Source organism: Phyllostomus discolor, chromosome 8 (genome assembly GCF_004126475.2).
Source record: "Phyllostomus discolor isolate MPI-MPIP mPhyDis1 chromosome 8, mPhyDis1.pri.v3, whole genome shotgun sequence".
Taxonomy (NCBI): Eukaryota; Metazoa; Chordata; class Mammalia; order Chiroptera; family Phyllostomidae; genus Phyllostomus; species Phyllostomus discolor.
In genome coordinates, this window is record NC_040910.2 from 112,760,992 (window position 1) to 112,772,006 (window position 11,015).

Here is an 11,015-nt window from a genome sequence, read left to right on the forward strand (position 1 = left end):
CTCCGGCCAGGAGCTCGGGCATCTGGGTCACAGTGGCGAATGTGGCAGGCAGGGGGCTGGGGGGTGCCCTGGCCGTGGCCGAGGGGGTCAACATTAATGCGTCAGAAAGGTCTCAACTTGGTGACCCTCCCAAGTCCCCCAACCCTCCGAATCTCGCCTCCGCACTCGCAGACGCACGCAGCGCTCGCCGCGCCGAGGCCTTGTACTCTCTCGCTGTCTGCTCGGCGGCAGGCACACCCTGGTGAGGCCCAGCCGTGCGAGGGGGGGACCCACCCCCGGCTCCCTCCCGGCAGCTGTGTTCAAGCCCCAGAGCGGAGGCTCCATGATGCAGGCACCCGCACGGCCCAGCCAGGGCCGGGAAGACACCCTGCACTCTCCACGCGGGGGCATGGCAGCTTCTCTGGCCTGGGTCCCGGCTGACCTCTGTCCCATGTCCTCTGGGGAGACCACAGGAACCGAAACGAGCCAGAGTCTGAGGGGGGTTTCCTGGGGCCCCAAAACTCCCCTCGGGAATAAGAGAAGTGAAGGGCAGGGGCGGAGAGCACGGGGCCTAGCCAGCCTCGTCCCCAGCCGAGGGGCGGAGGCACCAGGGCCCAGGCTCTCCCTGGGGCTCGGGGACGTTGTTTTCCTTATCCTCACACCCCCTGGCCGAGGGCGCGCAGGTGCCGAACGCCGGCCTTCCCGCAGGCAGCCGCCCAGCCCCGCCTCCCTCGAGTGGGCAGCGGATGTGGGAACCGAGGACCCCGCTCTGTGCGGTAAGATGTGGCGGTTCCCGTCTATTCGCAAGGAAATTGCTTTAATATTAAAATAAGTTAATAATGCAAACTTCCAAGAGCTATGGAGCCGGAGAATCCTCCTGGAGGGAGAACACGGAACCAGCCGTGTGAAATCACGACTGGTTGCTGTGAGGTGTGGGGACAGATGGCTGGGCTAGGGACCCTGCGACATCCTGGGGGCGGGGCGAGTCCCCAGAGGCCCGCCCTCGCTCACAGCCCTGCATGGTCCCAAAGGGTCACCCGGTCCTCTCCAAGCTGGCGGGGGGCTTCAGCACCCGAGGTTGGGGTGGAAGGAGGACATGGGGGTGGCCCAGAGTCCCCGAGGGGCGGGTGCACGTGAGAGTCCCTGCCGTGTTCCCAGAGGGGCCCAGTGCTCCACACCCCCGGCTGGGGCCCAGGAGCGTTTACTGAACCCGAGAACAAAGGCGAGAAAAGGGAGGGAGGTCAGACGGGAGGGAGGGCGTGGCCCACACCGCGGTGCCCGCAATGACCAGCCTCCGCCGCCAGGTGGCAGCACAGGGGGCCGTGCAGCTGCGGGGACCGCCCCGCTCTGGGAAGTCCCAACTCGGGCAGGGGTGCCGGGCCCCGCCGGCGAGGCCTCTGAACCGGATACTCGCCTCGCGGTTCCGGGAGAGAAAAAGAGCCAACACACGCCAGAAAAGGGCAGCCCTCTGCGTTTTATAAAACCTGAGTCCCGGTGCACAGTAGCTTCCACCGTCCACCCTTGGCCTTGTCTGATGTCTTAATTTTTAAATTTAAATAAATTCTATTCCTTCGAACTTCACACCGCCGACCTTGGTCTCCGGCAGCAGGATGCGCCCGTCGAGCGTGAAGGCCATGATGTAGGTGGCGACGTTGCCGCTGTCCTCCTCGGACTTGAGGGCCACGATGACCTGGTCGTCGGTGTTGGGCACGAACTTGAAGGAGGAGAAGCCGTGCGTGGGCACGACCTCGCCGATGCGGCGGAGGGAGACGTCCCTGAAGTCCGGGCTGGCGCTCAGCAGCAGGTTGGTGCCCCTGCGCTCGTCGTCCCGCTCGCTGTAGCGCTCGTGGCTGGCGCGGCGCGGCAGGAAGAACCAGCGCTGCAGCGTGTCGCTCCAGCAGGCGGACTCGTGGATGAGGTAGCCTGGGGGGAGGGACCGGGCAGGCCCATCAGGGCGGGTGGGGACCAGCCCCTGCGGGCACCGTCGGCTGCCACCACCTAGCTTTCTCGTGGGTCCCCGTGTGCTCTACAGGCTTCTCCGCGGACTCCTGCCCCTGGGCCCCCGCCCCCTGGAGCTGCTGAGAAGCCACCCTAGGAGGTGTCCGTCTGTCCTTCCGCTGCCCTGGCACTGATCAGAGCGTGCAGGGTGCCCAGGGGAGGGTGCCAGGGGGACCAGCGAGGCCGTTCTGGGACAGGGTGGGCAGGAAGAGCCCACCTTGCAGCTGGAGAGGCAGCGCCTCTGCTCTCCCACTGGGGGGGGAGGGGTCTGTGCGGGGGGGTCCTCAGTCACGGCCCCCCAAGCCCAGGGCAGGCCCGGCTGCCCCAAACATCCTGACTCCATATTGCAAACCATGACCCTCGGGAGGCAACGGGAAAACCCGGAGCTCTGTCCCCCTCGTCCCGGCCCTGGAGGACAGCCGTGACCGCTCCCCGAGGCGGATGGCAGGGCCGTGAGTGGGGGCGGGGTGGGTGGGAACCTGGCTGCTGACGCTCACCTGGTGGGTGGATCCCAGCGGCGGCACGCAGGGCGTTGTAGCTGGACACCCAGTTCTCGTGCTCCACGCTGCCCCGGAAGCCCACTACCTTCACCCACTCCGGGTTCTCGTTCACCACCTCCCCCGTGGTGGTGGTCCACTCCTTGCCCAGGCCGCCCACGTAGAGATGCTCGTCCTTCACCGCCAGCCACTCGGCCTTGAAGCCTGCAAACGCGAGGTTGAGGGGGGCGGCCTGAGAACCCCGCCGGTCGCCCCGCTCGCCGGCTCCTGTGGGGTCTGGCGCCCTGGGTGGCAAGGGTCACCGTGTTGGACTTCACTAGAGGCAGTGACCGGAGAGCAGACAGGACAGGCCGGCTCGAGCTCCGCCCTTCTCCACGCATGTGCAGTCGGGCCAGCGACAGCCGCCCCCGCCCTCGCCTGGCCCCGCCCCTCCGCCAGGCCCCGCCCCCTCCGCCAGGCCCAGTACCCAGCGCAGGCCGCTCACCTTTGCCCCACTCACCTTTGCCCGCGGTCCCGTCGCCGTCGGGCAGGATCACCCACGGCACCGCCTTGGTGCCTTCGATCTGGTAGACGACCCCCGTCCGGTCGTCCACGGAGTAGAGCTTCCCGTTGAAGACGATCAGGTCGGACAGCTCCATGCCCCGCCCCTTTTCCGCCAGGTGGGACTCCAGGACCCTGTGGCCTTTGTCCCACTCCACGGCCACCTTGTCCCCGCTGTCGGACAGGGTCAGGTGGCCCTTCTTCAGGTAACTGAACCAGGTGTTCTCCTCTTTGGCCTTCGACTCCGTGTCCAGGTCAGCGATGAGCGCGATGCGGTACCGGGTGCCGCCCGGCGCCCTCTGGGGTGCGGACAGGGGGTAGGTGTCATTGTACCGCTCGGCCGGCGTCTGGCCGAGCCGCAGGTGGGGGGCGCTGGGCGCCGGCGGCCGGCCCGGCGCCGGGCGGTGGGCGTACAGCAGCCAGAGGAGGGCGGCGCCCACGAACGACGGCAGGATCACCCTCCAGCGCGGGCGGAAGCGGGGGTCCGCGGACTTGGTCATGGACGCCAGCACGGGAAGGCCCCCCACTCCGACCCAGAGGGTGTGCATAGACTCACTCCATTCCGGGGGCGGGGGGGCCGGCGGGCGTGCGGAGGAGGAGGAGCCGGCGGGACCTGCGCACCCAGGGAGGGAGAGAGGTCACGCCCGGGAGGCACAGCGACCTCCCAGGCGCTGAAAGGGGCCGGTCGGAGGGCCGCCTGCCCAGCGTCAGTGGCGCCGCCGCAGCGTGGCGGCCACAGTTCCCTCCTCGGCCCACCTGAGCCCTGACCCCAGCGATGTCCCCGTCCACTCCCTCTCGGCGAGATGAGACGCCATCCAGAGCGGACGACGGCGGCCCTGCCTGGCTGCCGGGACAGGGGCCCGACAGAGGAGCTCTGCCTGCGGGCCGGAGCCCTGTGGTCTCGGGGAGGGGCGGGCCTGTGTGCCTGTCACGTGCCACCCCAGCTGGGAAGTCCTCCCCGCCCCCGGTCTGCTCCTGAGGCACCCTGCACCCCTCCCCGCGCCCCTGTCACTGCCCCCCACCACCCCCAGCTGTCACACAGATGTCGGCTGGCTGGTCTGCGTCCGGCTCCCACGACCGTGTGCAGGGGCGCCAGCTCTGTGCCCCGCCTCGTCAGGTCTCTGCGCTCTCCAGGTGTGGGCGCGACACGGGGCCAAGCCAGACCTGCGTGGTTCTGCTCTGGGCAGCACCTGTCCCCTGGCACCTCCCTGCGGATGCCGGGAACGGAGGGGCCGGAGTCCAAACAGCCCTGGAGCCCAGGACAGTGGCTCCCCTGGGCCTGGCTCTGGGCTCAGCCCCCTGCCGGTCCCCAGTGCAGCACCACCGTCAGGGGGTGGCCCCCGGGAATGACAGCTCCGCCCCACCGGTCCTCTGCACAGCCGCAGAGCACGCTCACCCTGCAGCCACCACCCTGCCAGGCGCGTCCACAGGACTCAGTCACTGTGGGCTCGCACCCACCCCCCCCCAACTCCCAGGGCTCACTCACCTGCCCACTCGGCTGCCTCGCCCTCCCTCTTGGGGTTTCTAAAAATGTCAGCACCTCAGAAAGAGTCCCCCGCAAGGCCTCCAGGTGTGTCCCCGCCCCCTCCCCACGCTCCGCCAGGACTCCCACTCCACGCAGCTCTCCGGCAGGGCTGACTCACACGCCTGTCTGTCGCCGGGTGGGCAGGGGGCGCTCAGGACCCACCTGCTCCTCCTCAGCCCGACTGCCTATCCCTGCGCCCTACCTTCACCCCACAGAAACCCACGGCCCGGACCCAGCCCCAGGCCCCAACTGTCAACACCGTGACATGTCGTCCTCCCTGCCTGGCGACTCCCTCTCCCCTCCTGACCACCTCTCTGCCTGCTTGGTCCCAGCAGGCCAGGAACCGCTGTGGACGACCTGAGACTCGTGACCGTGTGACTACAGCCTGGCACCCATCCCCCCCACCACCCGGAGGAGCACCCCTCCGCAGAGGACAGCCGACAAGCCTGTGCCCAGGACCCTCAGGGCAGTCCCTCGGGGTCCCACTGCATCTCCTGCCAGCGGTGAGGACAGGACCAGGGTGGTGATGCCCTGCGTGCCACCCCCGCCCCGCCACCCCTCCCTGGTGCCCCCCCACCCCGAGCTCCCTCCCGTGGGAGCTGGCCCTGGCCCTGAAGGTGTCGGGCGCTGGACCCCTACAGGGCAGCAGAGCTTTGTGGAGGCGACAAGTTAAGGCTCTCAAGATGGGGAGGCTGCCCTGTGGCCCTGACCGCAGTCACAGGTGGCCGCAGCCACAGTCAGGAGGCCGAGGGATGTGTGGTGGCAGAGCAGGAGAAGGCAGGTGACCACAGAGGCGGAGATCACGGGGATGCGCCACCGGCCAGCAGCACCGGGGCCCTGGAAGCGGCAGCGGCAGGGACTGGCCGTCCCCCAGAGCCTCCGGAGGGAGCACAGCCCTGCTGACACCGCCCCTCTGGCCCGGGGGACGGCCCTGGGCTCAGGGCCTCTGTCGGGGACACGGCTCTGTGACAGCTGCCGCCACTCCCCGTGGACTCTGAGCTCCTGGGGTCAGGGCCCGCAGGGGGCGGGACACGGGGCGGTCCCCTTCTGTTTGCTAAAGCAAAGAAGGGCGGCTTGGGGACAGGGGACAACGAGGCTCCGTGTGCCTCCAGGAAGCCCTCTAACCCCGCCTCCCCAACACCTGCCCTCCGGGCTGTGCCCCAGGCCTGACTCCAACTCTGTGGGACAGGAGATCTCCAGTGGGGTGCCCACGGCCCCACGCCGGCTCCACACCCACCTACAACAGGCAGGGCGCTGCCCGCGGGAGGCCGGGGGTAGAGGGGGCGCAGGTGCTTTTACTTGGAACACAGCACGCAGAAGCAGAACCTGCTGGCCACGCCCTCAGCAGAGCGGGGCGGGGCTGGGGGGAGGCGGAAGGGACAGAGCCGGCCCGTCAGCGGGCCCGACCTCGCCCACACTCCTCGGGTCTGGCACCCGCTTTGCTGCCGTGACTCTGTCGGCAGGAACAGGAGGGCCAGGGTGCTCCCCTAAAGCGTCCCGGGTTCGCAGGCAGCCAGGGGAGGCTGCACAGGGGAGGTCTCTAGGGCCCGGCTCCCCGCGGGAGCTCCCTTCTCCAGCAGCTGCACTGCGGGGCCACCCCCCTGGGAGGAGGGACCCCGGGGAGACAGAAGGACGCGCCCCTCCAAGGCTCCAGTCCTAATCCCCTCCCACTTTTTAGGGTGGTCTGTCCCAAGCACGGCGGCTGACACTCGCGTGTCCCTGGCCCCCGTCCAACCAGCGCTTCCTCACGGAGCCGCCGGGTGCGCAGGCTGTCTGTCGGCTCCGCTCCCCGGAGGTTCCCAGACCCGGGGTGGGGGGCGGGGCAGCCCCTCCACCTTCAGTTACAGACAGCCTCAGACACGCCTACCTTCCCGGGCCATCCTCGGGCCTGCCACCACCACTCCACCCAAGGCTCCGACCAGAGGGGACGGCGCTCGGCCTCTGGGCTGCCTTCAGGAGCGGTCTGCACAGGTGGCAGAGCAAACAGGCTCACGGGGCTCCGCCCCTCCAGGATCCGGGAGGGCGGGGCGGGGAGCACAGAAGGGAGGGAGGGAGCCCCCTACCCCAAGTTCCCTGCCTCCCCTGCCTCTCAGATGGGCTGCCCTCCCGCAGAGCAGCGCCCTCCTTCCCCCGGGTGCACAGTGCACAGTGCGGCCGCCCCTGCAGAAGGCAGGCGTCCCAGCCGTGGTCCTGGCTGTGGTGCCGGCTGAGCGCGCTGCCCAGGTGCTCGCTTCCCGATCAGAAAGCAGAGAGCCCGACCCCATGACCTCCAGGACTCCCGGGAGGCCCAGGCCATGGCCAGTGCCCGGGAATGCTCTCGGGGTCCCGCCGAACCCTTCCCCCCCCACCCGCCCCTCACTCAGCCTGCAGCAGGCGTGCTCCACTCATCGAATCGAGTCAGAGCCGGTTCAGGGCGGCCTAGCTGGTGTGGCTCAGTGGGTTGAGTGCTGGCCTGTGAACCAAAGGGTCTTAGGTTCGATTCCCAGTCAGGACACAGGCCTGTGTTGCAGGCTGGGTCCCCAGTAGGGGGTGCACGAGAGGCAACCACACATTGATGTTTCCCTCCCTTTCTCCTTCCCTTCCCCTCTGTCTAAAAATAAATAAATAAAATCTTTTAAAAAACCTTTCTCAGCCCTGTTTCTGAGTCAACGAGGCCTGTGTTAGTTTTCTGTCACTGAGGCGACACCACTGCACCTCTGGCAGCTTGGCCGGCAGGTCACTGGGCAGCCCCGTGGGATGGCAGCCTGCATGGGTCTCCCTGGGCTGAAAGCAAGGGCCAGTCCTTCCAACTCTCACGGGGAGGACCCACGTTCCTGCTGTTTCCAGCTCCCAGCAGCCGCCCCGTTCCTGGGCCCCCGCCCGACCCCCACCGCAAGCCAGCCGTCCAGTGTCTCTCAGGGCCTCCCGCCCTTGCCCCTCGGCCTCCCTCTCCCCCTGTGAGCGCCCTGGGGTCACGCTGGGCGTTCCCGAGCAATGCAGAGCCATCTCCCTGTTTGAAGGTCTGCTGATGGGCACCCTGAATTCCGGCTGCTCCCGTAACCCCCCTTTGCTGTGTGACATATCTGCAGATTGTGGGGGTAGGACGTGGAGGTCGTGGGGACAGGGAGAGAACCTCCCCCTCTCCCCGGGGCCCCAGTGCTCCCAGTGCAGCTGCGTCAGGGCGGGCGGGTGGGCGGCAGAGTCTCAGGACTCACTGTGCCGTCCGGGCAGGGCCCTGTCCGCAGCGTCGGCGCTGCACCCAGAGGACTTTCGGCAGAACGGCTGCCCTCCTGGCTGAATGTGCCACCCCGAACGGCGGCACCCACCGCTGGGCTTGTTTTCTGGAGCCGGAAACAGAGGGTGTGAACACCCCACCGTCAGCCCGAATCGGGGCTGCTCCCGCAGGCAGCGCCGGGCTCCAGGGACACAGGGGCCCCTGGGGGCTGCTCCCCAGGGGCACCAGCCTCACACTCACACCCACGCTGTCACCCAGGACCTGGCCTGCCCCACGCACGCTCTTGGCCCGTCTCGGGCCCCACTCCGGCCTCGTCTCCTGCAGCCCACCCCACTGCTTGGGAGCCTGGGGCTGTGAGTTCCGTTTCCCGCCGGCACTCAGAGCAGACAAGCAGGCGGGGGTCGAGGGAAAGGCGAGGGCAGAGAACCCCAGCACCTTCCCAGACAGATTTCTCCGGTTTCCAGATTTTTGCCCTTCCCTAGCAACCGTCTCAGTCTAAATCAACATCAGAGTCCTAAACAATCACTATAACAGTTTTAAATCCCCTTAACGTGGGCATTCACTAGGAGCTTTCCAGAAATCCCCACGGTTCAGCGAGTTAATGGAGGGAAAGAATAACCGCGTCCCCCCCCCCCAGGGTCCCGGACGCCGTTCCACAGAAGTCCACGCGACAGGGCAACCCTTCCTTGTCTTCACGCCGACTGCACGTCTGCACCCTCGGGGCCCTGCACCCTCCCCCCCCCCCCCGCCCCGCCCCAGAGCTGAGAGAGTCTGGTTTTGAAAGAGAAAACACGCGTTCACAGCCGTCCCCGTACGGTTGCCATGACGATCACCACACTGCTGGCCGGGGACTCAGAGGAAGGGGACCAAGTGCACTTGTGGGAACCCGCGAGCCCACCCCAAAGGCCACCTCCAGCCAGCGGGGGGCGGACAGTGCCAGAGCAAGCCCTGCATCCACCGTGCCCAGGTCTCTTCTCGCTCCTCAGGGCTCGGAGCCCCGGCCGACTAGGTGTGCGGTGGGGCCGGCCGCCCACGCCCTCAGGACCAGCAGCTCAAACCAACACACGGACTGAGTTGCTCCAAGAGCAGGGCGTGAAGTGCTGCACCCTTGGGGTGCAGCTCTGGGGGGAGAAAGGAGACTTGCAGTGCACGGGAGACATCCATGCATGTCCCCCGTGACCGGGTTTGCACCTCTAGTGGGGGTCACGTGGGGTCACGAGGTGGCATCAGTACACCCGGAACCTGACTTCCTGCACCGCCCTGTGATGGACAGAACATCGCCCGAGGGGTCAGGTGGGCCTGGACAAGGGCAGAGTGAGGAGAGGAGGCCCTGTCCGCAGGCCCTGCGGGGGCTCTGACGGTGCCTGGACCAGCCACGCTCCACCTCGTGCTCCCCCAGGGGACGCGCTGGGCTGCCCGGGGACAGGACACCTCTAGAAAGTCCGGAGGGGAGCAGGCTGGCTGGATAACGTGCCTGCCGGCAGGCGGGCAGGACCTAAATAGAAGGCTCATTGAGGCCAGGAGGGAGGGGCCCCGGGAAGGTTACTGGCTGCTCTGGAAGAAGCCCCACCTCGTCCACAGGCTCGGCCCGGACTTTTCCTTCCACTGAGAGGCCTGCGGGTGGGACTGGGGGCTGGCAGAGCGTCTGCAGCACAGCCTGGGAAGACCCCCGAAGGCAGTGGAAGGAGAGGCTGCAGCCCTCAGCTCCCGCAGGGCCGCAGCACCGCTTCCTCTCCACGCCCCCTGCCGTGTGGCGGCGCTCCAGTCAGGTGCCGGCCCTGACCCTGGAGAGCCGGCCGGACCCGTGCACGCCAGCAGGCGTGCTCCCAAACGCAGGCTTTGCTGAGAACGTAGCAGAAAAGCCGCCAAGCACACACTGAGAGGCAGGAACAAGAAAAGGGGCTGGTGTGCAAAGGGACACTGCTCTCCTGGGGGGGTCCTAGGTAGTGCTTGGGAGAAAGGGGAGTGACCGCAGGTGCGAGGGGCCCGCCAAGGCGAGGGGAGGACGAAGAAAGGCTCCAAGGAGCGAGGTGAGCAAGGAGGTGCTGGTCCCCAGGGATGAGAGGACCCCAACCAGGCGGAGGGGGAGAGCAGTCTGGGTGCCAAAGGAAGGGAAGTGGGCTGTGCTGAGGGACAGGAGAGGACGGCTGGGCTGCTGCAGGTATGCAAAGAGCCCATCGGATAGGGGAGGGCACGCTAACGGGGCAGGAGGCGCCCCCCGCCCCGCGCAGGTCACAGGAGGGGTGCTGAAATCAGAGGGTGCGGCAGAGGGCTGTCCTCAGGGTTAGGTGTCCCGCACAATCCACCAGGGTCAGAGGACGCGGGAGTCCTCAAGTCAGAGGGGGTGGTGTCCGCCACCAGTAGGAAGAAGGGGACGGGTCCTCAGAGTCAGAGGCGGGCGGCCCACCGCAGTCAGAGGGGAGAGGCGATCTGCGGATCTGGGGCCCTAAGGGTCACATGGAGGGGGGTCGTGCGGGAGCTGGGCGCGGGACTCGGCAAGGTCGGAGGGCGGCAGCGGACGGGCGCAGCCGTCACTCACCCGGTGCGGGCTGGCTCCGGGGCCCGCAGACAGCCGAGGCCTCGCTGCAGGGAGGGCCGGGTCCGAGCAGGAGCCGACTTCCGCCCGGCGCCCTCGCCACGCCTCCGGGCAACACGCTCCCGGCAGCCTCTGCTCTGCGGCTGCGCACCCGACGCTGGAGGGCCTGCTGGGAGTTGTAGTTTTTGTTGCTCATCGAGCGGGTCGGAGCAGGCGGGCGGGACTTATGCGTTGCCTACCCGCAGGCAGCTAACCCCGCGTCGATCAGGGACGTCAGCAACGCAGAAAGGGGAGCCGGACACGGGTCAAGACTACTCAGGAGGGATGTTATCATTCCTGTAGCTGAAATTATAGGACCTCTTGCCTGGGCCCTTTTCTGCCACCCTCTTCGTCAGAGACCCCCTTCCCCTTGGGTCTTCCAAGCGCCCTTGTCGGAATCTGATCAGTCTCGAAAGCCAAGATCAGGGCACAGGTCTACCCGCTGGAGCGGCCTGGGCGGAAGTTCCCCTGACTTGGCAGTCCACAAAGCCCTTCCCAAATAAGGGTCTCTGATTCATCCCGTTTCTCCAGCGCTCGAACTATTTTAATGGAATATGGTAAAAGGCATTCCTGCCTCCCACCCCCAAGTCTGGCAGTGGGGCTCCTGTTGGAAACCTCGGGGGGAAAGCCTGGTAGTGTTGGGTGTCACACAGCAGCCTCCCGTCGTGCGCGCAAACATCTCAGGGT

General features: G+C 67.5%; 1 protein-coding gene across 2 annotated transcripts; it reads right to left on the reverse strand.

The window, feature by feature from the left end:
- Nucleotides 1–1,432: 1,432 nt before the first annotated feature.
- Nucleotides 1,433–10,500, reverse strand: LOC114504111 (soluble calcium-activated nucleotidase 1). 2 transcript variants are annotated; one of them, XM_028521788.2, is made up of 4 exons: nt 10,293–10,500; nt 2,974–3,627; nt 2,475–2,678; nt 1,433–1,902 (listed from the first exon to the last, which is right to left on the reverse strand). In XM_028521788.2, exons 1-4 carry the CDS (start codon nt 10,483–10,485, stop codon nt 1,532–1,534), a joined length of 1,422 nt encoding a protein of 473 aa, XP_028377589.2. In that variant the 5' UTR covers nt 10,486–10,500; the 3' UTR covers nt 1,433–1,531. The 2 variants fall into 2 exon arrangements, with proteins under 2 accessions (XP_028377589.2, XP_035890112.1); XM_036034219.1 differs by lacking the exon at nt 10,293–10,500 and adding an exon at nt 6,407–6,434.
- Nucleotides 10,501–11,015: the final 515 nt, after the last annotated feature.

Excerpts from the sequence above, each read along its gene's own strand:
- LOC114504111 (XM_028521788.2), bottom strand. The coding sequence starts at position 10,485 with ATGAGCAACAAAAACTACAACTCCCAGCAGGCCCTCCAGCGTCGGGTG. Across the intron at positions 3,628-10,292 it reads CCGGAGCCAGCCCGCACCGG|GTCCCGCCGGCTCCTCCTCC; the intron begins GTGAGTGACGGC and ends CTGGGTGCGCAG. Across the intron at positions 1,903-2,474 it reads CGCTGGGATCCACCCACCAG|GCTACCTCATCCACGAGTCC; the intron begins GTGAGCGTCAGC and ends CCCTCCCCCCAG.